Source organism: Callorhinus ursinus, unplaced genomic scaffold, assembly GCF_003265705.2.
Source record: "Callorhinus ursinus isolate GAN/ISIS: 27379988/994484 unplaced genomic scaffold, GSC_fseal_2.0 scaffold25, whole genome shotgun sequence".
Taxonomy (NCBI): domain Eukaryota; kingdom Metazoa; phylum Chordata; class Mammalia; order Carnivora; family Otariidae; genus Callorhinus; species Callorhinus ursinus.
The window spans coordinates 11434965-11462180 of record NW_027397087.1 but is presented as its reverse complement, the minus strand read 5'-3'; the positions used below and the strand labels follow the sequence as shown (position 1 = coordinate 11462180).

Genomic DNA, 27216 nt, shown 5'->3' with positions numbered 1-27216 from the left:
AGCCTCCACAGTAAGAGGGCTAGCCTCCCGTCAGGAGGTGGACACTTGGCACCGCTCTGACCTCAGCAGACACCAGGGCAGCTGGCCTTAGAGGATCCAGAGAAGAGGGTGAGAGTGCTGCTGGGGAGGATCTTCAGAGCTCGGAGGGGTTGGGGGGTGGGAGTGGTGCTGTTTGGGAAGATGGAGGCTGGGAGGAGGGCAGAAAAGCAAAGATTCCAAGAGGAAAGACTTCTGACCCCAGACAGGGGCCCAAAACCAGAGGTTGGAGGGAGTTTGGGGCCTGATCGTTCCATCCCTCCTGTCCATGCACAGGCATTCACAGTAGAGTAGGAGGGGCTGCAGGTCCCGGTTGCCAGCTCACTAACTGCTTTCCCTTCCCTGCCTCCTCTAGGAGAAGCAGTTACTGAGGGCTTGGGGATGGAGATTGGAGGTTGGGAGTTGGGGGGGGGGGGGAGGGGAGGTGCTGCCTTGGACTGGTAAACCCCAGAAGATTAGTGCTGCGGCAGGTGGAGGGGTTCTTTGGCCAGTGTTAGTTCTTCCACCAGGTGGACAGTGGGGACCAATGTCAGTACCTACCAGGTGTCCTGAAAAGAGTGGCATGCAGCTGGTGTCCCCCATGCCTACAGCAAGCCCTGGGTCCTCAGTGATGCTTCTAAAAGCTTTGCTCCAGAAGTGAAAACAGCAGACACCTCCTCCCCATGCTTGCTGTAGGCATGGGGGACACCAGCTCCTTGTCACTCACTTTTCACCTCCCACCTCCCAGGCGGCAGGGTCAACATGCTCTGCACAAGGCCAGAGGCAGTGGTGCTCCTGGGAGCTCTGCTGACTGCATCCCTGGATCCAGCGGGTAAGTATCCGGTGCCCCTAGCTTCGGGATGTCACCCTGTACCTCCTGAGGCTGGGGAAAGAAACAGATGCAGCCCCCCTACAAGATCGGTCAAATCGCAGCGCCGCTCAGTGGGATGGGAAACTTCCCAGGGCAGCCGCAACGCCGCTCAGGGGTTGCCTCTTGGGTAGGGTTGGGGGCGCTCAGTGAGCGGGAGAAGCGCGGGCGGAAGCCGTCGCGTCCCGGAGCGGTCGCAGGGAGGCTAGCGCTGAGGGGACCGTTCTCTGATCGGCAGGCGGCCAGGACTCACTCCCACTGTCCTGGGAAGTGCAGCGCTATGACGGCTGGTTCAACAACCTGAGGCATCACGAGCGTGGCGCAGCGGGTGCGTCCTGTGGTCCCTGGGGTTTACCAGTCCAAGGCAGCCCCTCCCCCCCCCCCCCCCCCCCCAACTCCCAACCTCCAATCTCCATCCCCAAGTCCTGGGTGGCCCTCCCGCGGGAGGGTTTAGGGAGATGGATTAGGGGGCCGGGCCGCGGGAGACCCGGCGCGCAGAAGCCGGGCTGTCTCCACAGCGAACTCCTACGCACTCCTGGGGCCGGGAGACCCTGGCGAAGAGGGGTCTCGCCAGTGAGGATGGGGATTTGAGGTAGGCGTAGGGAGAAGCTTGTGGGCTTATTGGGGACGGGGTTCTCTGACACCCCAGCTCCCTGCTTCCCGCAGGCTTCCGACTGCAGCGCCTCGTGCCAGCCAGTTACGCGGATGGCGTTTACCAGGCTCTGGGGGAGCCGCTGCTGCCCAACCCGCGCCTACTCAGCGACGCCGCCATGCGGGGCACAGCCGGGCAGCCATCCCGCCGCAACCGCACCGTGCTGGGGGTCTTCTTTGGTGAGAGCAAAGTGGGAGGACGCCGGGGGTGAGCAGTCACTTAGCTCAGCGCCTGGGGAGAGGGGCCCTGAGGCCGTCTTCAAGAGCACGGGAGGCGGACCCAAGACTCCCAGACACCTCCTCCTCCGCACTAAGCAACACTTCCAACCCTTCTTTATCTCGAGGGATTTGGGAGTGTCGAGTCAGGGATATTCGCTCCTCTAATCTTTCTCTTACCCTGTAGGCCAAACCTAGGAGTGTCATTGTACCTCCATTATAGCTCTAGGAGCTGAGTCCCTTGCCACCGCTCTCCTACCGAATGATTATATCCTCTTTCCTCCGAAGAGGAAGGGGGGGGGGGCAAGATCTGCTGGGAGATGGGAATTGGGGTGGGGAGCCCTTACGTTAATTATATTATTTTGATTCTTACAACAATGTTATGAGGTGGGTGGAGAGGGTACTATATCCCCACTTTGAAAATTAGAAAAAAGACCCGGAGCCGGTGGCAGAGCTTGCACTCCAACACGCCTTTTGACTCTTGAGAAACCTAGAGAAACTCGCTGCCCACGGGGAGTGGCGATTCTCATCAGTTTGGCCTCCATGGCCGCAGGCTACCACGTGCTCTCGGACCTGGTGAGCGTGGAGACCCCCGGCTGCCCAGCCGAGTTCCTCAACATCCACATCCCGCCCGGGGACCCGGTGTTCGATCCCGACCGGCGCGGGGACGTGGTCCTCCCCTTCCAGAGGAGCCGCTGGGACCCCGAGACCGGACAGAGCCCCAGTAATCCCCGGGACCTGGTGAGACGAGGCGGGCGGGGTCCCGGGTTCGCGGCCAGGCCAGCGCAGGGCGGGGCGGGGAGAGGCTCCCACCCCCTCGCGCACTGACACCCGCCTCCGCTACCCGACCCCCGGCCCACCCCCGGCTCACCCTCGCGGTGCCCCCTGCAGACCAACGAGGTGACGGGCTGGCTGGACGGCAGCGCCATCTATGGCTCCTCGCACTCGTGGAGCGACGCGCTGAGGAGCTTCTCCGGGGGAGAGCTGGCGTCGGGGCCCGACCCCGCCTTCCCCCGGAACGCGCAAAGCCCCCTGCTCATGTGGACGGCGCCCGACCCCGCCACCGGACAGCGAGGGCCCCGGGGGCTGTACGGTGAGGCCGCGGGGCGGGCTGCGGCGGCCGGGCGCGGGGCGGGGTGCGGGCTGCGGACGGCAAAGTTGATGATCACACCGCCGCTCCTCTCCTGCCCTGCGGCCCCGCGTCGCCTGCAGCCTTCGGGGCGGAGCGAGGGAACCGCGACCCGTTCCTGCAGGCGCTGGGCCTGCTGTGGTTCCGCTACCACAACCTGTGCGCGCAGCGGCTGGCCCGCGAGCACCCGCAATGGGGGGACGAGGAGCTGTTCCAGCACGCGCGCAAGAGGGTCATCGCCACCTACCAGGTCAGTGACGCGCCCTCTCCCCGCCCCCCCCCCCGTCCCCACCCCGACTGCTGCGCGGGAGACTCCGCTGCCCCGCAGAGCCCTCCGTCCTCGCGCAAGCAGCCCCCAGAAACGCCCTTTTCCGGGAGGACACTGCTCCCCAGAACTGGAGCTAGCGTCTAGGAATGGACCCCGAAGATGAGGAGCAGGAAAAGGACCCTCACACACGAGACTTGGCCGTGGTTATTAGTCATTAGCCCACGCCCATCCCGTGTTCCTAGTGGGGGACAGGCGTCCGCACCTGTCCTGTTGGAGTTGCCTCCCTGCTGACTGCCCCTGCCTGGCCCTCACCTCCCACCTAAGCCTTCCTGGGGCTCAGACCCTCCCAGCATGGCTGCTCCAGCGCTTGCCTCCCTTTTGCCCTCTGTTGACCCTCAGAACATCGTTTTGTATGAGTGGCTGCCCAGCTTCCTGCAGAAAACACCCCCGAAGTATGCAGGTAAGGGGATGGGGAGGGAGAATGGGAGAGCTAGCAGGAGTTTTTTGGAGGTGGGGGGGGAGGGTGGGGAGGGAGGGTGGGTGGTTTAAGGGCTAAATGTTACTATCCTCTCTTCTCCCCTTCCCCCAGGATACAACCCTTTCCTGGACCCCAGCATCTCCCCAGAGTTCCTGGTGGCCTCTGAGCAGTTCTTCTCCACCATGGTGCCTCCTGGGGTCTACATGAGGTGAGGGACGGGCTGGCAGTGGGAGAGGCTTAGCACACTGACAGAGGTGAAGGGTCAAGGACCTTGGGGGCCTGGAGCCTCTTATACACCTCCACGGTTTAATGGGGAAGAGAAGCAGATTTGGAGCACTAAATAGGACCCTGCGGTAGGAGTTTGAACCTTAACAACCCCTCCTAATGGCTGAACTTTAGTTGCTGAGAGCAGGATTTGTCCAGCAGCTGGGTACTCTCGTCCCTCCTTCCCTTCCCACTCTAGGTGGACAAAGAGCAACCCATACCTTCAGTCCACGCATGTTGCCACATCCCTGCTGTGTTCAAAGAAGCTCAGTTCTCGGTCTTGGCCAAACTCCTCTGAGTCCCTCACCCCACTCAACCTCATCTCAACTTTTTCCCTGAGTTCTCATCCCGTCGTTGATTCCCCATTTCAGGAATGCCAGCTGTCATTTCCAGATGGTCCTGAACGAGGGTTTTGGCAGCTCCCCAGCTCTCAGGGTCTGCAACAGCTACTGGCGTCGGGAGGTCAGCCTGGGGTCAGCCTGGGGTCCGGGTCAGGGGAAGGTGGGTCAATGTCAGACTTGACACACAGGCTGGGAAAAGCAACCATTCTAGTTCTTGTGTGTTACTGCTCCAGCTAATAGGAGATGAAGGGTAGAATGATCAGAAAATTAGGTGGAGACAACGGCTCAAAAGAGTCTAGGACGGGCCAAGGGCCCATTGTCCTGAGGTACTGCATTGCTTTAGGGTGACAGGGACCAGGCTTTGAGAAGAGGCCCAAGAGCCTACCCTGAATGCATTGTTTTTTTTTCCAGAACGCCACCGTGAACAGTGCCCAGGCAGTGGACCAGCTGCTGCTGGGAATGGCCTCCCAGATCGCAGAGCTGGAGGACAGGACAGTGGTGGAAGATCTGAGAGGTGAGCTCGGGAGCCAGAGGGGTGAAGGCCCAGGGGCCAGGGAGCCTGGGGACCCTCCTGGGTGAATCAACAGGCAGACCCTAGGTACCTGCAATGCAGAAGCACAGACACACACCACTGCAAATAGCCATTAGAAGAAAAAAGCTTTTGCAGGAGAGGAAGAATGAAGGGGAGTAAGTCAGAGGGGGAGACGAACCAGGAGAGACGATGGACTCTGAAAAACAAACTGAGGGTTCTAGAGGGGAGGGGGGTAGGGGGATGGGTTAGCCTGGTGATGGGTATTAAAGAGGGCACATTCTGCATGGAGCACTGGGTGTTATGAACAAACAACGAATCATGGAACACTACACCAAAACAAATGATGTAATATATGGTGATTAACATAACAATAAAAAATTAAAAAAAGGAAAAAACCATAATAAAGATTTTTAAAGAGATAACTCAAAAAAAAAAAAAAAAAAAAATTAAAACTTTTTTTTTTTTTTTTTTTTGCTTAATTCGGGTTTAGTGTAGTTTTTATTCTAAATTACCTGTGTCTGAATATGTGGGCGGGGGGTGACAGCATGATCTCCTTGGTGCTTAGGTCTCTAAAGATTTTTATCCAGTCCTGTCTTGAGGTTAAGGAGGTAAAGAACGGGGAATACAGTACTTGGTGACTAGAATAGTCTTGAGTCCCAGGGGAAGATTCTTGCCAGAAAAGTTGCCCCCAATCACACATGGTAACATTGCCCCCCTGTGGAGGCAAGGTTGATATGGGCACAGGTCACATGTTGGGAGTGCTGGGGACGGGTAGTGCCAATAGCCTAATGTAAGGCTGCTGGGCAAAGCAGGGTCGGAAGGATTCGGCTTATAGCCTGGTCCTCTCTCCTTCTCAGACTACTGGCCCGGCCCTGGCAAGTTCTCCCGCACAGACTACGTGGCCAGCAGTATCCAACGTGGCCGAGATATGGGGCTGCCCAGCTATACCCAAGCCCTGATGGCTTTGGGGTTGGACACCCCACGGAACTGGAGTCACATCAACCCCCATGTGGAGCCCCAGGTGAGAAATAGTAATGATGGCAATAGGGGCTAAAACTTTCTTGTTTTAAGCCCGGTACACATGTAACTCATTTAATCTACATCAAGAATGTTATAGGGTAGATACTCTCATCATCCTTATCTTACCAATGACACAGTTGGTAAGTCAGTCCTAGAGACAGGATTTAAATTCAGCCAGCCGACTCCAGAGTATGTTCCTCACCACTACATTGTACCATTCCTACAGGCTCCCTCCTCATGAATTGGGTGACCCTGAAGCTGCTAATCATTGGGGCCAGATAGTCTGGGTAGTGGTGGTTACAGGATATGGTCCTCAGGCACCTCACAGTGACCTCAGCATGGGAGGGACACATTGGTCCTCCCATCAGACTTGCCACTCCTGAGGGGGACTGCCTAGGAAGAGGAGACTCCCTCAGGCCTGAGGAGCAAGCCAGGCAGCTGACGGAGTCCTGTGTTTGAAGGATAGAGCCACAGTGGCTGCCCTCCCTCACACGCACATGTGCGTGTGCACACACACGGGCACACACAAACTCCTCACCTCCCGTGGTGCCACAGGTGCTGGAGGCCACAGCTGCCCTATACAACCAGGACCTGTCCCGGCTGGAGCTGCTCCCCGGGGGGCTCCTGGAGAGCCATGGGGACCCCGGGCCCCTCTTCAGCACCATCGTCCTTAACCAGTTTGTGAGGCTGCGGGATGGCGACCGCTACTGGTTTGAGAACACCAGGAATGGGTAAGGCCTGCCTGAGTCCCTTCCTCAGACTTCACCTTGGCCTGGGCCCCAGGTCCTCTGCAGGTGCTGTCAACAGCCCCATGGGCCCTTGATTCCCAGCTGGCCTCCCGTGCTCCTCAGCCCCTCTGGGTCTCTTCCCTCATCTGGGTCCCTGGGTCCGAGAATGCTGGAGGCTGGCAGCCCCTTCCCATCCCAAAATTTCCTGGCTTTCTCCAACTTAGGCTGTTCTCCAAAAAGGAAATCGCAGAAATCAGAAACACTACTCTTTGGGATGTGCTGCTGGCTGTTATCAACGTGGATCCCAGTGCCCTGCAGCCCAATGTCTTTATCTGGCATGCAGGTGGGTGGCCTGGGAGAACATAGTGAATGGCAACCAGAGAAAGGACCAAGGATGGGGGAGCAGCAAATCACTTGGTCCTATCCAGGGAAGCAGATGCCAGGCAGCCCCTTCGCTGTGGTGCTGGGAAGCCTGCAATAGGCTGCCTCTCCTAGCAGGGACTGGACTAGTTCGCAGGCTGCACTCTGTGCTCAAGCTGGGGTGGGTGATGAGAACAGGATATGGAAGGGAACTTACTGAGGGGAACAAGCTCCAGAGAGGTGGGCCTGGAAGGAGAATGGTACCTACTCCTTTACCGGAGAGAGAGGAGGAGTGCCTGGCCATGAGTGAGGTGCTCAGACTTTGAGGCCTTCTGTGTCCTTTCCCTCAGATGCCCCGTGCCCTCAGCCTCGGCAGCTCACAACCCAAGGCTTGCCGCACTGTGTGCCCCTGACCATGTTGGACTACTTTGAGGGCAGCGGTCCTGGGTTTGGCATTACCATTGTGGCTCTCTGCTGTCTTCCGCTCGGTGAGCTCTTCACACCCACACCCACCCCTTTTTCCCTGGCCGTTCCCCTGCCCGCCAACTGTCCCTGCTCCTCGTAACCTGCTGGTCAGTGGGACGAGCTCCTTGCTACCATCAAAGCCCGGCTCAGGGGACCCTTGTGAAGAGAGGGGCAATAGCAGAGCCCTCAGTGAAGCTGCAGGTGAGGGGCTCCCCTCTCCACTGGCTCCTTCTGATCCCTTTCAGTGAGTCTGCTTATCTCTGGGGTGGTGGCCCATTTCCGGAGCCGAGAGTGCAAGAGGCTACAGAAGAAAGGCAAAGAGAGTGTGAAGAAAGAAGCAGTCAAAGATGGTGTGCCAGGTGAGAGGGGTGGGGCGGGGGGAGGGAGCTGGGGGCCGGATAGGAAGCCCTGGGAGAAAAACCAGAGTACAGATATGGGGAGAAAGCCAGGCTTTGGGGTGGCCTGCTCAGACTGGTAGAGTGGAATTGGCTTGAGGTCAGGGGCCTGGGTACCTCTGCTGAACTGCTCTGCCCAATCGTCCCTTGCCCAGCGATGGAGTGGCCGGGCCCCAGGGAGAAGAGCTACCCCATCACCATCCAGCTGCTCCCAGACAGGCGTCTGCAGGTCCTGGACAGGCGGCTCTCTGTGCTCCGCACCATCCAGCTGCAGCCCCCGCAGCAGGTCAACCTCATCCTGTCCAGCAACCGCAGACGCTGGACCCTGCTGCTCAAGATCCCCAAGGAGTATGACCTGGTATGGCCGTCCTGCCTGCCCTACCTGGAAGGCTCCTCTGTCTCCCTTCTCTGAGCAAGTCCTGTCAGCTCACCCTCTCCTCAGCTGCAGAGCTCCCCTGTGAAGGCAATGCTGGGCAGAGGCACCCTTTCAGCAGACCTTACATTCCACGTGACCCTCCCTCTGACCCCCCCCTTTGGGCCACTCATCTGGTTCCAGCCTGGATGGTTTGGAGGGGGGACAACTTTTCTCCCCTTCCCTAAACTCAAGGTCTTTTTGAGGGGAGGCTGCGCCAGAGCTGAAGCTCCGAGCACCGGCACAGGCTTCCTTCCACCCAGGTACTACTGTTTAACTCTGAGGAGGAGCGGGGCACCTTCGTGCAGCATCTGCAGGACTTCTGTGTGCAGTGGGCTCTGGGCCTTAATGTGGCTGAGATGAGAGAGAACGAGCTGTTCAGGAGGGCTGTGACCAAGCAGCAGCGGGGCCGCATCCTGGAGATCTTCTTCAGACACCTGTTTGCCCAGGTGCCATGGCTGTGTCTTGGAGACAGGACCTGGCCCAGGGGCTGGAGAGAACCTGGGCTGGACAGGATCCTACACGGGGTGAACTAAGCTTCTGGTCTGTGGGCTGGAGACAGACAGCCTTGAATGAATCATAGCTTTGCCACTCCCTCCTTGCCTGACCTTGGGCAAGTCACATCTCTGCTCTGTATCTCCATTTCCTCATCTATTCAACAATGATTAAAATAGGATCCACCACCTTGAGTTGCTGCGACGATTCAGTGAGATAGTCCATATCAGTGGTTCTCAAAGCGTGGCCCCTGGACCAGCAGTAGCCACCTCACCTCACCTCACCTGGGGATTTGTTAGAAATATAAAGCCTCAGCACTCCCCACCGAACTTAGTAAATCCGAAACTCTGCTGTTGGGGCCCACAAGCCCTCCAGGGGATTCTGATACGCTTTCAAGTTTGAAAAACACTGTTCTATGTATAGTGTTTAGACCAGGTGCTTGGTACATTGTAGGCATTTAACAAATGGTAGTTACATGTATAGGACTTTTAAAATCTTTGCACAATGGGCAGAGACCAAATCAGTCATGTGGTAGCCCCGTCTAAATTGACGAAAGAACATATCCCTAGCCTCTTTCTGCCTTTCCACCCCTGTCTACTTCATCTTCTGTCCCCAGGATAGGCTCTTTCATTTTGCATCCCCATCTTTGCCCTTTCTCATTCCCACCCGCTCCCCTTGAGACCTAGCACCATTCCTACTCTATAAAGCTCCTGGATCTTGGGTCTGGGGAGAAAATGGACTGGCTGCTAGAGATTTGAGTCACTGCCTCAACAGGAGAGCAGAAGCCCAAGTCAGCAGTATATATAAGGACCGGGAGTGGCCACTGGGGCTCACCCTTTCTGAACTGGACTTTGGGGAGATGGGAAGGGTCACTGAACTGTATCCAGCCCAGGCCTCACCTCCTTCTCTCTCTCTCCCTCTGCTGCTGCCCGGGTGCAGGTGCTGAACATCGACCAGGCGGACGCAGGGACCCTGCCCCTGGACTCATCACAGAAGGTACGGGAGGCCCTGACTTGTGAGCTGAGCAGAGCTGAGTTTGCCGAGTCCCTGGGCCTCAAGCCCCAGGACATGTTTGTGGAGTCCATGTTCTCCCTGGCTGACAAAGATGGCAATGGCTACCTGTCCTTCCGGGAGTTTCTGGACATCCTGGTGGTCTTCATGAAAGGTAGGGGGAGGGTGGGCCATTCCAGGAACCAGCAATCTTTCAGCACAGAGGTGACCTGCATCCTTCTTTCTCTTCCCAGGCTCCCCAGAGGACAAGTCCCGCCTGATGTTCACCATGTATGACCTTGATGCAAATGGCTTCCTCTCCAAGGATGAGTTCTTCACCATGATGCGGTATGGTATGGGCCCTTCTAGTTCTGAGACTCCCTGTTGTTTGAAACAGGGAAAGTCAAATCAGAGGGTGGGCAAGGAGGCTGTGTGACCATCTGTATTGAAAGGTGGCTTAGCTACTGCTTCCTAGACTCTCAGAGGCTCCAGCTTCTTAAGTTTATCTGGCCAGGCCCCTGCCTCCAGGAGGGTCTATTATCTGCACTGTCTATACCAGACAGAAAATTCTCCTTCCCTAGTTAAAGACAAACAAATAACAAACCAATATAACTAATAACAGAAAAGTCTACTAGCCCGTTTTGGATGCTTTGGACCTTTGTAAACTCTTGTTACCATACATAACACTGTGCTTTGCACTGTGAAATAATGGATGGAGGACAGATGACCTTGGTCACTCTTCCTGTATTAATCACCATGACATGTGGGAGGAGAAACATGGGAAGTTCCTCTATACTCCAACCCTTCCTTTTTTCCTGCTGTGTAAGCTATTTCTGGTTATGGTGTGCTGATAAAGACTAGTTTTGAGGGCACCTGGGTGGCTCAGTTGGTTAAGCATCTGCCTTCAGCTCAGGTCGTGGTCCCAGGGTTCTGGGATCGAGCCCCACATTGGGCTCCCGGCTCAGCGGGGAGCCTGCTTCTCCCTCTGACCCTCTCCCCTCTCATGCTGTTTCTCTCTCTCTCTCTCTCAAATAAATAAATAAATAAAATCCTAAAAAAAAAAAAGACCAGTTTTTAGTGCATAGACTTCTTATTCCTGAAGACACTGTTCCGGTAACACAGTCCTCTTCAGCTCCATAACGCCAGGGGTCTTATTTCTCTTTTGTTTCCCACCGGATCCACCTCTTCTGTGCTGTGATTGGCACACAGCAGGTATTCAATACAAACTTACCTGAATCAGATGGAATAAATGAGCAAATGAATAAATAGAACGCATAAAATGGTGCGAAGTCTTTTACCTTTCCTACCTCAAGCCTTTCCATTGCTTTCAGCATTCCCCCTAACTGCCGCATCCCTCTTGCAGCCCAGATCCCACAGCTGGGCATGGGCATCTGAAAGCCTGGGGTGGAGCTGCCTGAGTGGCTCAGTCGGTTAAGTGTCTGACTCTTGATTTCAGCTCAGGTCATGATCTCAGGGTTGGGGGATCAAACCCTGCATTGGGTCCATGCTCAGCGTGGAGCCTGCTTGAGATTCTCTCCCTCCATTCTTCCCCCTAATCTCTCTCTCAAATCAATCCAATCAATCAATCAATCTTTAAAAGGCGAGGGTGAAGCCGATTGCTGTCCATCCCTCACTGGGTGTGCCATTGCAGGCCCAGGCCTGGGTGAGGCTCTAGGGAATCCAGGAGAGGGTCCTTGTCCCCCAGGGCTGAGCAACCACCGTCTCCTCCTTTACCCAGTTGTGACTCTTGCTTAGTCTCACTTGGATGATGCCTTTTTTAAATGTGTTTGCTGTGCCATGCACACAAAGGTCTTTTTCTGTTGGACTCACACAAACGTGCATGGTTGGTTGGTTTGTGTCCCAAAGCACAGCCTAAGAAAAAAGTATGGCCACTTCATCTGCCAGTCTGGGTGCTATCAGATGGGGTGTGGAGACACTCTTGCATGTACCCTGGGGTGTTGACACAAGGAAGCAGCAGCCTTGTAGCTACATCTCCTCCCCCTACACCCGGGCTATCTGTGACCCTACTGGACTGTGAAAGGGGGAGGCCAGCGGTGGCGTGGGATGTGTCAACACGAGAGAGTGGGCAGAGAGCCTGCCACGCGAGAAGCCCATGGCCCATATGGACGTGTCCCTACACTAAATGGACATTCATCCCACCTCTCAATGGCCCCTTGTTTGAGGGCTGCTTTCTCTAATTGGTCAAGGTCACTTTCAATTTCAAACCCTTGGCCACCCCACCCAGCCTCACGTCAGCTGCATTCTCGATGAACACCTTCTCAGTGATATTTCCCGGGTCACTGGTAACCACATTAGATAATCTGGGGCCCGCCCCACCCTCCGCCTGCCTGAACCTGACCTTGCCGGATGACAGGCGGCTCTGTCTCTCCTCCTCCCCCAGGTCCTTCATCGAGATCTCCAACAACTGCCTGTCCAAGGCCCAGCTAACAGAGGTGGTGGAGTCCATGTTCCGGGAGTCTGGCTTCCAGGATAAGGAGGAGCTGACGTGGGAGGACTTCCACTTCATGCTGCGGGACCATGACAGCGAGCTCCGATTCACGCAGCTCTGCGTCAAAGGTGGAGGTGTGTGAGTATGTTAGAAGTGGTAGGAATCAGGGAGGGGTGTTCCTTCAAAATGAGAGTTACTGGTGGATAGGACCCAGGTTTTATTTCTCCCCAAGTCTTCTGTGCCTAGTATAGAGCCAGGCACTTAGCGTGTCACATACAGCTGTGCAATTTGTGCACTGCACAAAGATGCCTCCTGAGCGGTCGGGGGGTGGGCTGAAATCCAGCCTACATGCCACTCACTAAGCTAGTGCACACTGGCCTGGGGCATATCTAGTCAGAGGAAGAGGCATTATTTTGTTTATACAAAGGATGCAGGGTTGCATCTGCCTGTAGCAGTTCCCTTTCCTAATTGTGCCAAGTCACCACCTCGTCTAGCAGTGGCTGCCCTGTGTACAATGGGTACTCAGTGTGGGCAGTGAGGGGAACAGGGCAGCAACAAGAGATGAGAACGTGACAAAGTCACTAGCAAGTGCGGTGGCAGCCTTCCTAGAGAAGTGGGTGGGAGCAGTCTCTCACACTTCCAGACGCTCATTCTTCACTTCAGGTGTTGGAGACATCTTTAAACCAAACATCAGCTGTCGAGTCTCATTCATCGCTCGGACTCGGGGGGAACGGTGAGCAAGAATGGGGTATCGGCAGGCCCCCTGAAGAGAAATGAAGGAAGTAGGGCTGGCTGAGTCAGTGCCTGGGACCAGATATTTGCCCTCTGAAAGTAGCTCTTAGTCCATGATTGATCCTGGCCCAAATTCCAGTGCTTCCCACACCCCATGCGGCTCAGGAGGCTGGCTCTCTCCCTGCCGCTCCAGGACAGAATCCTTCACTAAAACAGATGACCGGATCATATTCATTCCTTCTGCCCTGCCTCTCCTGCCTGGCTTCTCTCTGACCCATTTTATGGGCAGGTTCTCTGGGCAGGGATGGGTCCCAGGATCCATCCCCATCTCCTGAAGTTCTGATCTGGGGGTTCTTCTCCTGGCTGCAAAGACATGGGGAGAACAAGCCCCCTTTTCCATTTCTCAGCTCCTGCTCCCAGAAACTGGAGCTCCCTGCCTCAGAAGCCCCAGAGCTGGGAGGCCCTGGGCTGAAGAAGAGGTTTGGCAAAAAGTGAGTATTTTCCAGAACCTCGGGCCCAAGGAAACATGGGGAGAAGTCTCAGAGTCTCTGGCCCTGCCCACCCCTCCTGGACACACAAGGTCATGTGTCTCATTCCTTGACCGGTGGGCCACAGAGTCAAAGGATTCTTCAACATCTTCCAACCTCTGCACCCTCATCATCAGGCAGGGGCTTGGCACTCAGAGGCAATACTGAGATGGCAGTAAGGGGTCTCCTGGCTCCTGCCTTCTTTGGGCACAGCAGCAAGGCCTGTGTAGGGAGCAGCAAGAGGGAAGGACAGACGGACAGAGGAAGATGAAGTGGAGTAGTGGGGAGACAGAAGAGTGGGGGTAGATGGAGCAAATAAAGATGAGAGGTAAAAGTTGGGGTGGGGAGAGGAGTCTACTCCCCGGATGCTGTTTCCTTCATCTGTTCTGGCCCCTCCTGACCCTGCCAGGTCACCAGGTCTCCTTCATGGGGTGGCATGCGGGGGAGACTGGGGCGCCCTGATCTAACAGCCACCTGCCTCCCATGGCTGCAGGGCGGTGGGACCCGCTCCCCAGCTGTACACAGAGGCGCTGAAGGAGAAGATGCAACGGGGCCTCCTGGCCCAAAAGCTTCGGCAGTACAAGCGCTTCGTGGAGAACTACCGGCGGCACATCGTGTGCGTTGCCATCTTCTCGGCCATCTGTGCGGGCCTGTTTGCAGAGCGGGCCTACTGTAAGAGCTCCAGGTTGCGGGCAGTGGGAAGGGAGACATGGAGAGCCTTCTGGTGGCTCTTCCCACTGGAGCCCAGGTGTGTCGACTCAGGCCCAGGCCCCCAGCCTCTGTGCCATGCTGATCCACCCCTCGCCTCCTCCCCAGATTATGCCTTTGCCTCGCCACCCTCGGGCATCGCAGAGACCACCTTTGTGGGCATCATCCTGTCCCGGGGCACGGCCGCCAGCATCTCTTTCATGTTCTCCTACATCCTGCTCACCATGTGCCGCAACCTCATCACCTTCCTGCGAGAGACCTTCCTCAACCGCTACGTGCCCTTCGACGCCGCCGTGGACTTCCATCGCTGGATCGCCATGGCTGCTGTTGTCCTGGCCAGTGCGTGGCTCCTGGGCACCCTCCTCCGCACTGTTGCACCCCCCTGGGTCTAGCTGTGGGGGAAACAGTGAGGAGACAGGAGCTACTTATACTCCCCTCTCTCTCCTCCCTGGGCCTCCTCTGTCCCTCAGGGTGGGAGGTACCATCGGCCCTGGATGGCATCTCTAACGGGGTCTCTCTCAGTTTTGCACAGTGCTGGCCACGCTGTCAATGTCTTCATCTTCTCAGTCAGTCCCCTCAGCCTGCTGGCCTGCATCTTCCCCAACGTCTTTGTGAATGATGGGTCAGTTCTGGGGAGGGCTCCCCGTTGGGACACTTGGGGCAGGCCGAAGGGCATAATGGAAAAGAAATAGATGGCCCTAGACACCCTACTCTCTCTTTGAATGAGAGTGAGAAGCCTGCTCGGGAAGCTGAAAGGTGACTTCCTTGCCCTGGAAGGAAGCTGGCCACGATTAGCCAGGAAAGATGTTCTGGAGATGAATTGGAGACCCTTTCCCACATGTACCCAGCAAAGGGCATGGCATCTTAGCCTATCGTCCGTTCACTGGGCAAACATCTATGGAGCACATCTTATGTGCCCATCCAGGTGCCAGAGAACAGGCAGGCCAAATTCACACAACCATTTAGCAAATACTGAGTATCTACTGCGTGCCTGGCATTGTTTGAGCATAGGGATTAGAGCAATGAGCAGAGCAGAGCCACACCCTTGCCCCCACGGAGCTTACGAAGCAAATGTCAGCTGCAGTAGGAGAGTTCAAGATAACACAGGAGGAAGAACGACCGAGAGAGCCGAGGGTAGATCTGTGGGAGGCTAGGTGCCCTGTTCCTGGAACGGACCCCTGGCCTTCTAAGTGGAGGCCCAGTAAGCTCAGCAGTCAGGGCCGGCGGGAGCAGCGTCACATTGTGACAATGGGGGAGCCAAACCTGCCCCAGCCAGAAGCTCCATACACCTTTGCCCTACAGGTCCCAGCTTCCGCAAAAGTTCTACTGGTGGTTCTTCCAGACGGTCCCAGGTAGGGAGTGGGGCTGTGTGTGGGGTCTGGGGGTTCTATCTGAGAATCTCTGCTTGTCCTCATCTTCCCATAAGTACATCCTTGTTTGTCGTGGTCATGGTTTCTTTCTAGTCTCCAGGACAAGCCCCAGCTGCAGCCCCTGCAGGCAAGCTGTTCTGGGGGCCAGGGAGGTCGGAGAAGGAGGGCAGAGTGGGGGAAGGCTCTGTTGTATTGTCAGCCCACGCGGAGGTCCCGAGAGTATTCTCCCACCTTGTCCCCCTGCGCCCAGGTATGACAGGGGTGCTCCTGCTCCTGGTCCTGGCCATCATGTATGTCTTCGCCTCCCACCACTTCCGGCGCCGCAGCTTCCGGGGCTTCTGGCTGACCCACCACCTCTACATCCTGCTCTACGTGCTGGTGAGGGCTTCCTCTGGGCAGGGCCAAGCCATGGGGCAGGGATGAGCAGGGTAGGGAGCAGGCTGAATTGGACCTAAGATCTCAGAGTGAGACCCTGAGGTGGGAGACCCCAGTCTCTGAAGTCTATACCAGCTTCATCTACCCAGCCCAGGCTGAGGGCCCAGGCAGGAAGTGTCTGGACAAGGGGAGTGCACGAAGGGGGCCTGGCTGGGCCTGAGCTGTACTAACTGGCCGTGTCTCCAGCTCATCATCCACGGCAGCTTCGGCCTGATCCAGCTGCCCCGTTTCCACATCTTCTTCCTGGTCCCGGCACTAATCTATGTGGGGGACAAGCTGGTGAGCCTGAGCCGGAAGAAGGTGGAGATCAGCGTGGTGAAGGCGGAGCTGCTGCCTTCAGGTACCAGGCCCAGCCTGACCCCAGGGAGAGGAGCCTTGGAAGCCAACTCATGGGATGTGTGGAGACAGCTCCCCAGGCCTCCAGACCACCACTGAGGTTTCTGATAGCCCCTTGGGGAACCCATGCAACTTTCCTGATGCGAACAGAGCCCCAGCTATGCTTGCCCCCAGGACGACTTGCAAACAATGAGAAGTGACCATGAGAAGAGGCAGTTGGAAGTGCATACAGAGAGGTGTTTTTTGTTTTGTGTTTTTTTTTTTTAAGATGTGATTTATTTACTTGACAGAGAGAGACAGCGAGAGCAGGAACACAAGCAGGGGGAGCAGGAGAGAGAGAAGCAGGCTTCCTGTTGAGCAGGGAGCCGGATGGGGGGCTCGATCCCAGAACCCTGGGATCATGACCTGAGCTGAAGGCAAAAGCTCAACGACTGAGCCACCCAGGCCTCATACAGAGAGGTTTAAGGACAACACAGACGCCCCCTTGTGTGCGGCCTGGGTGCAGCTTGGGGAACCATATATACCCCTCCCTTCTCCTAGAATAACCCCCCTTCAGAGATGGGCAATTGGCCCACATTTCGAGAGCCTGTTTTTGAGAGTCCCTGTTGACCAGAGTGGGGGTTCACATCACTGTGGAGGCTGACAGATGATTTTAGCTGTTGTGGGGCCATTTAATCTTCAGGACTAAGTAAGAAAATGAACCTCATTTCAACTTTATGTCAGTTAAGATTACTCAAGGACAAAGCCTCAGCATGGTGTTAGTACACCCTTTGCACTCTGCAGTATTCACAAATCAACTTTTTTTTTTTCCTTTTAATCAACTTTTTTAACAAAGAGAGAACAGGCCTGAAGCTCAGCTGTGGTCAGGTACCAAACAGTATCCAGTTAAAATCTGATAAAATGTGGTGCCTTCTATTTAGAACACATGATACTGTTTTTCCACCCATCTTAGTGATCTAAAGTTTGTCAAGGTAAATCAAATTGAAAAGTAAGTCAATTTAAAGAAAAACATTAGGTAAACAATAATGCAGAGGTGTCCAGAAGTGGCCCATCACAAAGGTAATTCTCAAATGGTGGAGGTTTGGTAAACACTGAGATGGTCCTCGGGGAACCTGAGGTCCCCTGACTTGTAGGCTGATATTCAGGACGGTGGTATAGGGCCTGGGCCTTTCGTGGGAATAAGGAGTGGAGGGGAAGAGAGAGCTGGAACCAGGAGCAGAGAAACCCAGCTCTTGGGTTACCCAGGAAAGAGAGAAGGGGATCCTCCAACTTCCACCCCCAGGAACCCCACTTGCTCAGACCATATGCCCACTCCCTGTGCCTGCCCCTGTCCCCCAGCTCCCACGTATTTTAGCTGTTGTGGGACCATCTAATCTTCAGGACTAAGTACGAAAATGAACCTCATTTCAACTTTATGTCAGTTAAGATTACTCAAGGACAAAGCCTCAGCATGGTGTTAGTACACCCTTTGCACTCTGCGGTACTCACAAATCAACTTTTTTTTTTTCTTTTAATCAACTTTTTTAACAAAGAGAGAACAGGCCTGAAGCTCAGCTGCGGTCAGGGTGGGAGTTGGGGGGTGCCTCAGGTGTGTGGAGAAGACAGGGTGTCTGCCAGTCCTCAGGTACTAGGAGCAAGGCTTCTGATCCCTGCCCTTGCCTGCCCATGACCTCCAGGAGTGACCCACCTGCAGTTCCAGCGGCCCCATGGCTTTGAGTACAAGTCAGGGCAGTGGGTGCGGATCGCCTGCCTGGCTCTGGGAACCAACGAGTACCACCCGTTCACACTGACTTCTGCACCCCATGAGGACACTCTCAGCCTGCACATCCGGGCAGCAGGCCCCTGGACCACTCGGCTCAGGGAGATCTACTCACCTCCAACGGGTGACGGCTGTGCCAGATACCCAAAGGTGTCAACCACTGGGAATCACTTTTGGGGCTCCAGCATTGGCAAAGGGTTCCCACCCTCCCCAACCCTGAGACTAGAAGCTCCAGCCAGCGCAAGTCCAGGCTGGGGTACCTCAGAAGAGGCTGGGATGTTGCCATATCCTTCCTCTCCCTGCCCCACGCCCATTTCTAACCTGAGAGCTGAGGCCAGACCAGGCTCATCTCTTCTCTCCCTTTGGTTGGCAGCTGTACCTTGATGGACCATTTGGAGAGGGCCACCAGGAGTGGCATAAGTTTGAGGTGTCAGTGCTGGTGGGAGGGGGCATTGGGGTCACCCCCTTTGCCTCCATCCTCAAAGACCTGGTCTTCAAGTCATCCTTGGGCAGCCAAATGCTCTGTAAAAAGGTGAGTGTCTCTCTCCCATTCTTTGAAGGAATGGGGACAGACTGCCTGATTGTGTCCCCATGTCACAGCAGAGTAATATGAGGAAAAGCCCTAAGCTCCTAGACGCTGAGTCTAGGGGTCATTCGTACGCAGTTGTCCACGTGCCCAACATTGGAGGGAGGGTAGGAGGTATAGACAGAAGGGCCTCTGCTGGGGTCTGTTGGTTAAAAGATGTGGGGCTGCCGAGGTTTGGTGTCTGTGGGTGGTCAGAGGCTTTCCGGCCTCTCAGGTGAAGGCATCTGGAGTGGAGGAACCTTGAGCTAAGCCAGGTCCTGAGCTCTCGCCATGTGTCCCCAGATCTACTTCATCTGGGTGACGCGCACCCAGCGGCAGTTTGAGTGGCTGGCTGACATCATCCGGGAGGTGGAGGAGAATGACCGCCAGGACCTGGTGTCCGTGCACATCTACATCACCCAGCTGGCTGAGAAGTTTGACCTCAGGACCACCATGCTGGTAGGTCAGGGCCAGCCAGCCAGGGCGGCTAGGTGGGTCACCATCTAGACCAAGAACTGACCCTGACTCTGCTTGGTTGTGACCCTCCTCCTCTACTTCCTCTCCTAGTACATCTGTGAGCGACACTTCCAAAAGGTGCTGAACCGGAGTCTGTTCACGGGCCTGCGCTCCATCACCCACTTTGGCCGCCCCCCCTTCGAGCCCTTCTTCAAGTCCCTGCAGGAGGTCCACCCACAGGTCAGTCCCACCCCACCTGTCCTGGGACCCTGACTTTCCCCTTCCAGGATATCCTGCCCTCAAGCACCCTGCAGATGTAATCTGAGGGGAGGAACACCCCATGCCAGCCCCAGGATAGGGTCAAGTGTGGAGGAAGGCTTCAAGCCCGACCCCCTGCTGCCCCCAGCTCAAGCCTCCTCCTTAGGGCCAGGGTCAATGCCTTGGCCATTCCAGCAGGCTTGAGAAGCAGCTTCCTCCCAGGGGTGAGCATCTTAAGCCTTCAGGCCTCTCCTTTCTGCAACCGTTCCCCTCAACACACTTGACAGGTACCGAAGATTGGGGTGTTCAGCTGTGGCCCTCCAGGAATGACCAAGAATGTAGAGAAGGCTTGTCAGCTCATCAATAGGCAGGACCAGGCCCACTTCGTGCACCACTACGAGAACTTCTGAGAACCTCTGAGAACTTCCTGGTTCCTGTTTCCCCTCTGTGGGCAGCCCTGCCAACAGTTTCTCTGTCAGAATCCACCTCAGGCCTCAGCTAGAAAGCTGGAAGAGCCCCTCCCTCATGGCCCCATCTGTCCTATGCTCTGAGAAGGTAGAGAAGGCCCCTCTGGTTCAAGTCACAGCAGGTTATGGCAAACAAAAGCAGGGTGGGGACAGCCCCTGCCTTGTGACATCCGTAGAGGTGAAGAGATACAACAGCAGTTGCCTCTGATAGGTCCCCATGTCTCTGTTTTCCTTGCACAAAATCAATGTGTTGCTTTGGTATTTTCTTGGCTAAGGCACTTGAGGGATGATGGGGTGGGGATATCTGATGTGAAGAGAGAGCTAAGTGGGACTCACCTCAGAGCCTACCTCAGAAGCCATGATACTTCGAACCTGGACAGTCACACCCTATTCAGTCTCTGAGGCCTTGTCCCTCCAGCTCTGCTCCCGACCCCTTCTTGCTCCTAAAGGGAGCTCAGAGAACAAGCATGGTTCCCTAGTACTGATGTTCCGGTGGTCAACCAGCAATGCCTACTGCTGTGACAGTAGGCATTGCTGGTTGGTCCCTTTTTGTGGTCCCTTTCTGAGCCTGTGGAGCAGCCCCTGGGGTCTGAGACCAAGGGAATCCAGCCTGTCTGCCAGACGTCCAAAACTCCCTCTCAGTTCCCTATTCCCACAGGAGTGGGGTGACCAGCTGTCCTGGTTTGCCCAGGACTCTCTCCATACAACCACTGAAAGTCTCCTGTCCTCGGAAATGCCTCAATCCCAGGCAACTCAGACAAAGTTGGTCACCCCACACAGGAGGCAGCCTGGGATGTCCCCTCCATACTCGGCTCTTTGAGATACTTCCTTTTCCTTCTGTAACTGACCCTTTCCTAAAAAGTTGAACTTTAGTTTTTTAAATATAAATTTAAGTATAATTTGTATATAGCAAAGTGTACAAATCTTAAAGTTACGTGTACATGTGTTAACACTACCCAAGTCAAGATATAGAACATTTCCATCACCCTCAGAAACTTCCTTGTACCCCTTCCAGTCAGTCTCCCTCAATCAGTAGAAGCAACCACTGAGGTGATTTCTGTCACTCCAGATTAGTTTTGGTCATACTGAATGCATCCTTTGGAAACTGGCTTTTTTCACTCAGCACAATGTCTTTGTGATTCATCCATATTGTTGTATGTATCAGTAGTATATTCATTTTCATTGCTGAGTTGTATTCCATTATAGAGATGTGCCAAAATGTTTATCCATTCTTCTATTGATGGACATTTGGGTTGTTTCTAGTTTTTGATAATTCTCAATAAAACATCAATGAACATTCTCGCACCTGTCTTTGGTGGACATAATGCATTCATTCCTCTTGGGTATGTATCTAGGAGTGGAATTGCTGGGTCACAAAGTTCGCCAGCCAACCTGTGGCAGGGAGAGTTTCTGCCCATCTCCATAAGCCTGCCCCAGGCTCCTCTCCTCATTGGTCCCACCCCACCTCTTCCTAAAGGCCAAATGCCTTTGGCTCCCAACCCTCTATATTGAAGGAATCTCTCTGACAGAAGTGAAAGAACGCTGGATCAGAGACCAGGATTCTGGTGCCAACTTTACCCCTAAGTAGCTACAAAGGAAAAACCCTTAACTTCTCTGAGTCTGTTTCCTCATATATTAAAATGTCTATGTGGGTATTAGGAAGTCATATAGCAATACTGGCCCAGAAAATAATTCAGATGAGAAAATGTATGTGTTGTGTGCCAGTCTCAGCCTACTGATAATCAGTATTGTAGCTGGACCAGCCCTTGGGGTTCTCCTTATGATTGCAAGACGCCCTCAGGAATAACCATCAGGAGACTTTGAAAGAGATGAGGTTTATTACTTGTAAGTGTTGGAAATTACATGGCACACCTGGGGCCACACAGTGAAGTCATAGCTCGGGCCTGGGATTCTGCTTCTACTGGGGTAGAGGGTGGGTGCTTAGGGTTTTGCAAGCTCACTCTTTATTGGTGAATTTAAAACAAGAGTGGAGGGGCACTGGCTAGCTGGGTTGGTAGGTGGAGCATGATCTCAGGGTTGTGAGTTTGAGCCCCATGTTAGGTGGAGAGTATTTAAAAATAAAACCTTTTTTAAAAAAACCCATAAGAGGGGAGCCTGTGTGGCTCAGTCAGTTAAGCATCCAACTCCTGATTTTGGCTCAGGTCATGATCTCAGGGCTGTGAGATTGAGCCCCAGCATGGAGCCTGCTTACGATTCTCTTTCTGCCCCTCACCACCTCTAAAAAAAATTAAAAAACCCCATAACAGTGGGAATTGAAAGTACAGGAGGAGAAAAAACAAGCAGCTCAAATAGTTATCAAATAAACTCAACATAGATTTCTAAGACAATGGAGATTTGAGTGGTGAGGTGGGAGGGATCGCAGCCCGGCTCTTTATCTAGTCGTGTGGCTGGCAATGTGTTTATTCAAGATAGCCATCTCTTAAATGACTGCCTCTTTTTTTTCTGTATTTATTGAGAAATAATTAACCCGTATACTCTATTACTGTATAAGTTTAAGGAGTACAGCGTAATGGTTTGATTTACATATATTGTGAAATGATCACCACAATAGCTTCAGCTAACATTCATCATCTCATACAACTACCATAAAAAGAAAAAAAGAAAAGAAAAAATCATTTCTTTTCTCCTTGTGATGAGAACTCTTGGGATTTACTCTCTCTCTCTTTTTTTAAGATTTTATTTATTTATTTGAGAGAGAGAGAGAGAGCACGTGAGAGGGGGGAGGGGCAGAGGGAGAAGCAGATTCCCTGCTGAGTGGGGAGCCCGATGTGGGACTCGATCCCGGGACTCCAGGATCATGACCTGAGCCAAAGGCAGTCGCTTAACTGACTGAGCCACCCAGGTGCCCCGGGACTTACTCTCTTAACATCTTTCCTATATATCACACAGCAGTGTTGGCTAATGTAATGTTGTGCGTCACATCCCTAGTACTTCTTTATCTTACACCTGGACGTTTGTACCTTTTGATCCCCTTTTTCCACTTGCCCCTCCCTGCCCCCACCTCTGGTAACCACAAACCTGATCTCTTTTTCTATGAGTTCGGAAGCTTTTGTTGTTGTTTTTCCATATATAGGTGAGGTGATACAGTATTTATCTTTCTCTGTGTGACTTGTTTCACTTGGCATAATGCCTTCAAGCTCCATCCATGTTACCACAAAGGTAGAATTTCCCCATTTTTTATGCCTGAATAATATTCCATATATATACTGACATACCACAACTTCTCTATCCATTTATCCACTGATGGACACTCAAGTTATTTCTGTGTCTTGGCTAACATGAATAATGCTTCTATGAATATGGCAGTACAAATACCTTTTCAAGTTAGTGTTTCTGTTTCCTTTAGACATATCCTCCATATGTCTAGAGGTGGAATTGCTGGATCACATGGTAGCTCTGTGTTTTCTTTTTAGAGGATCTTCCATACTGTTTATTTTTTTAAATTTTTTATTGTTATGTTAATCACCATACATTACATCATTAGTTTTTGATGTAGTGTTCCATGATTCATTGTTTGTGCATAACACCCAGTGTTCCACGCAGAACGTGCCCTCTTTAATACCCATCACCAGGCTAACCCATCCCCCCAAACCCCTCCCCTCTAGAACCCTCAGTTTGTTTCTCAGAGTCCATCGTCTCTCATGGTTCGTCTCCCCCTCCGATTTCCCTCCCTTCATTCTTCCCCTCCTGCTATCTTCTTCTTTTTTTTTTTCTTAACATATATTGCATTATTTGTTTCAGAGGTACAGATCTGTGATTCAACAGTCTTGCACAATTCACAGCGCTCACCATAGCACATACCCTCCCCAATGTCCATCACCCAGCGACCCCATCCCTCCCACCCCCACCACTCCAGCAACCCTCAGTTTGTTCATATGACCTCACTGATATGAGGAATTCTTAATCTCAGGAAACAAACTGAGGGTTCCATACTGTTTTTCACAGTGGCTGCACCAAATTACCATCCTCCTAACAGAACAGTACACAAGGGTCCCTTTTCTTCACAGCCACGCCAGCATTTGTTATCTCTTATCTTTTTGATGATGGCTATTCTAACAGGTGCAAGGTTTTAGTTTGCATTTCCCTAATGACTAGTGATAGTGAGCACCTTTTCCCGTATCTGTTGATCTTTTGTATGTCTTCTTTGGTACTTTGACCATTTTTTTAAAAGACTTTATTCACTTATGAGAGAGAAAGAGAGCAGGGGGAGGAGCAGAGGGAGAGGGACAAGCAGACTCTGCACTGAGCATGGAGCCCAAGGCAGGGCTCTATCCCAGGACCCTGAGATCATGACATGAGCCAAAACCAAGAGTCAGATGCTCAACTGACTGAGCCAATGCCTCAGCAACCAAAAGTTAAGCTAGTCACTTGCATTTAAAAAAAAAAATAGAAAAGGAAGGAAGGAAGAAAGAAGAGAAGGAAGGAAAATAAAGAATAAGAAAGAAAGGAAGGAAAGAAGAAAGAAAAAATTATCAAGGCTTGCACTTTAGTATAAGAATGTATTATACAGTTGCAATTTGTGATGATTATTAATCTACCTATTTATTAACACCATCAAGCCTATGAGCTTCCAGCCCTCCTGCTCCTCACTGGTGCACAACCAGTGATTAATCCTAAACTCTAGTCCCTTAAGTCTTGACCTTAGCTTATTCCCAAATCTGGCCCATCAGTGCCTTCCTTATTCCTTTCTAAAGACTACTCAAAGTATTTACCTGCCCCATCTTAACTCACCTCTCCTTGCCAGACTAGAGAATGTTGTTGATATGTCTGCCATGATTATCCATAACACTCTACTCAGCCCTACCCTCCCTGCCATGCTAGGGCCTGAGGATCTCCTGAAGACTCCATGATCATGCTTGACCAGACACCACACAATGTCAAGTGCATGTCCAGCTCAACAAAGGGACGTGCCATCATGATCTTGAATAGCCTCAGGTGGCCTGGCCTCAGTTCTGACTCCCTACTCCAGCCAGGTTCTAGATGTCAACACTAGGTATATATTCTTGTGACCTGGTCGCTCAGTCTAACCTTGCCCAGATTTCTAGTAAGCCATTTGTTGCTGAGATAAGAGTAAGGGCCCCTGGGGTAAGCCAGGAACAGGCAGCCATCACATGATGTGCCTTTGGGTTGAGAAAATGAGGTCATCGACTACACAAGTGGGTGTAGGGGAGAGGACAGACTCTGGAAAATTACGTAAACAAGGGAAGGCACAAAAATACCTCGGGGAAAGAGGACTGGGGAGGTGCACTTAGAGGAAATTCATGGAAACGTTCATACTAACAGCGTAAAAGGGAACAAACCTCTACCTCAGGTCACAGATGTTGATCTCAGGCCTTGGGACAAAGCCCAACCCGAATTCTGCCTCGAAGGGCTAAGCATAAGGATGAAAATGGAACAGGGATGAAGAAGGAATCAGGTGGGATTGGGTGGCAATGGGAATGAGGATGGAGGATATGAGGATGACGATGGAATTGGATGGAAGAGCTTTGGGGTCAAGCAGGGAGTACATGAGGGCGGGGAGGTGTTGAGGCTGAGCTCCACAGGAAAGGAATGAAGGCTAGCTCTTTGCCTCTTTTTCCAACTTTCCAGACTGACTTTCTACCCCACCTGAGAAGAGAGGAAGTTGACAAGATGTGGAAACCTTCCCACTCACTTGCTAAGAGTTTTTGAGTAAGTGGAGCCAGTCTAGCAAAGCAGTTGAGAGTAAGGGCTCCTTTTTTTTTTTTTTTTAAGGTTTAGAGAAAGCTTTGCGCATGCGCATATGTGAGCCTGGGGCTGGGGCAGAGGGAGAGAGAATCCTTTCTTTTTTTTTTTAAGATTTTATTTATTTATTTGTCAGAGAGAGAGAGCGCACACAAGCACAAGCCGGGGGAGCGGCAGGCAGAGGGAGAAGCAGACCCCCTCGCTGAGCAAGGAGCCCCATGTGGGACTTGATCCCAGGATCCCAGGACCCTGGGATTGTGACTTGAGTCCAGGGCAGACACTTAACCGACCGAGCCACCCAGATGTCCCAAGAGTAAGGGGCTCTTGAGTCAAACTGGGTTTAAGACCCAGCTGGGTGGCCTCCACGGGAAAGAAGTCGAAAGCGCCGGGAGGTAGCAGTCACCACCATGCCAAAGAATAAAGGTAAAGGCGGTAAAAACAGGCGTCGGGGTAAGAATGAAAATGAATCTGGAAAAAAGAGAATTGGTATTTAAAGAGGATGGACAAGAGTATGCTCAGGTAATTAAAATGTTGGGAAATGGACGATTAGAAGCTATGTGTTTTGATGGTATAAAGAGATTATGTCATATCAGAGGAAAATTGAGAGAAAAGGTTTGGATAAATACCTCCGACATTATATTGGTTGGTCTTTGAGACTACCAGGATAACAAAGCTGATGTAATTTGAAAGTACAATGCTGATGAAGCTAGAAGTCTGAAGGCATATGGCGAGCTTCCAGAACATGCTAAAATCAACGAAACAGATGCATTTGGTCCTGGAGATGATCATGAAGTCCAGTTTAATGATATTGGAGATGATGACAAAGACATTGATGATATCTAAATTGAACTCAGAGTTTGTGAGGATTATTCTACAATTTCAGTTTTGGCCAACACCTGTTAAGAAGACTAAAACTTCATTTATGAATTTGGTTTGTTAAGACACACTGATTTATTTTCTTTGTTTTGAAGTATTATATTTCTCTAAAAACCGATGAAACTGAATTACTTTAAGTGAAATTTTAACACTGTTCTTTTGATGTAATTGAATTTAGGAATAAAAGACTACAATATCTGCTGTTAAATAATAGAAACAAGTCATTCCCACTGTAACTACTTTATTCTAGTTAATAGGTGTTTTGAATAAATTGTCTTATCATTATAGGTTTTGATAAAGCCTTGTTCCAGCTAGTCTGTTTACAGTCTTTCTGTATATTTTAGTTAACTAGATGTTTTCGAAGATTTTTGATGTAATTTAAGAAAGGTATAAGTCTACACTTAAAGTCAAGAAATGGGGCTTTTTTCATATTTATGTAGTCATATGTATTTTTATACTAAGTTTGATAACTTAAATATTCTTTTCATCATTATATGTTGCCACCATCATAAAAAAAAAGCATTTCCAAAATGCAGTTTTTAGAACATGGGTTTGAAAAGCAATTTTCAATTTGTAAGATTAGTAGTTGCAAAAATTAGTGCTAGGTAACCCAATTATTTTTACACCGGAAGTATTAACATATTAGTTTAGTATTTTTACTTAATGTGTATAGAAAATTTCTCAAGATAGCTTTTGATGGTAAAATAAGTACAGTATTTTTTTATTATACAGAATAGGTTTTGTTAAATATGTCATTTATTGTCAAAAGTAATATGCATTGTAACCCATATTTTTGGGCTTTATGAACAACTAAATTACAATGTATAAATGAAAAACCAATTGTATGGTAAGTTCTATTAAACTAAGCCTTTCTTAAAGCCTTGGCTGGGTTTTATAAAAGGGGAAGAAAGGAACCACCACTGAGAA

The 27216-nt window shown here is 52.2% G+C and overlaps 1 protein-coding gene and 1 pseudogene across 1 annotated transcript; both read left to right on the top strand.

Moving 5' to 3' along the window:
* Nucleotides 1-61: 61 nt before the first annotated feature.
* Nucleotides 62-20986, top strand: DUOX2 (dual oxidase 2). Its single transcript, XM_025884145.2, has 34 exons — nt 62-108; nt 764-847; nt 1122-1211; nt 1550-1714; nt 2304-2491; nt 2642-2843; nt 2963-3129; nt 3547-3607; nt 3737-3833; nt 4261-4351; nt 4642-4744; nt 5620-5783; nt 6338-6513; nt 6735-6853; nt 7221-7358; nt 7581-7694; nt 7886-8088; nt 8406-8591; nt 9577-9802; nt 9882-9975; nt 12029-12210; nt 12740-12809; nt 13216-13299; nt 13829-14007; nt 14152-14382; nt 14566-14665; nt 15346-15395; nt 15664-15791; nt 16035-16188; nt 17861-18093; nt 18317-18475; nt 18812-18967; nt 19076-19204; nt 19510-20986. The coding sequence occupies exons 2-34, from the start codon at nt 778-780 to the stop codon at nt 19630-19632; spliced, it is 4632 nt and encodes a 1543-aa protein (XP_025739930.1). The 5' UTR covers nt 62-108; nt 764-777; the 3' UTR covers nt 19633-20986.
* A 4783-nt stretch (nt 20987-25769) lies between these two features.
* On the top strand, nt 25770-27125 carry LOC112833469 (eukaryotic translation initiation factor 1A, X-chromosomal-like; annotated as a pseudogene).
* Nucleotides 27126-27216: the final 91 nt, after the last annotated feature.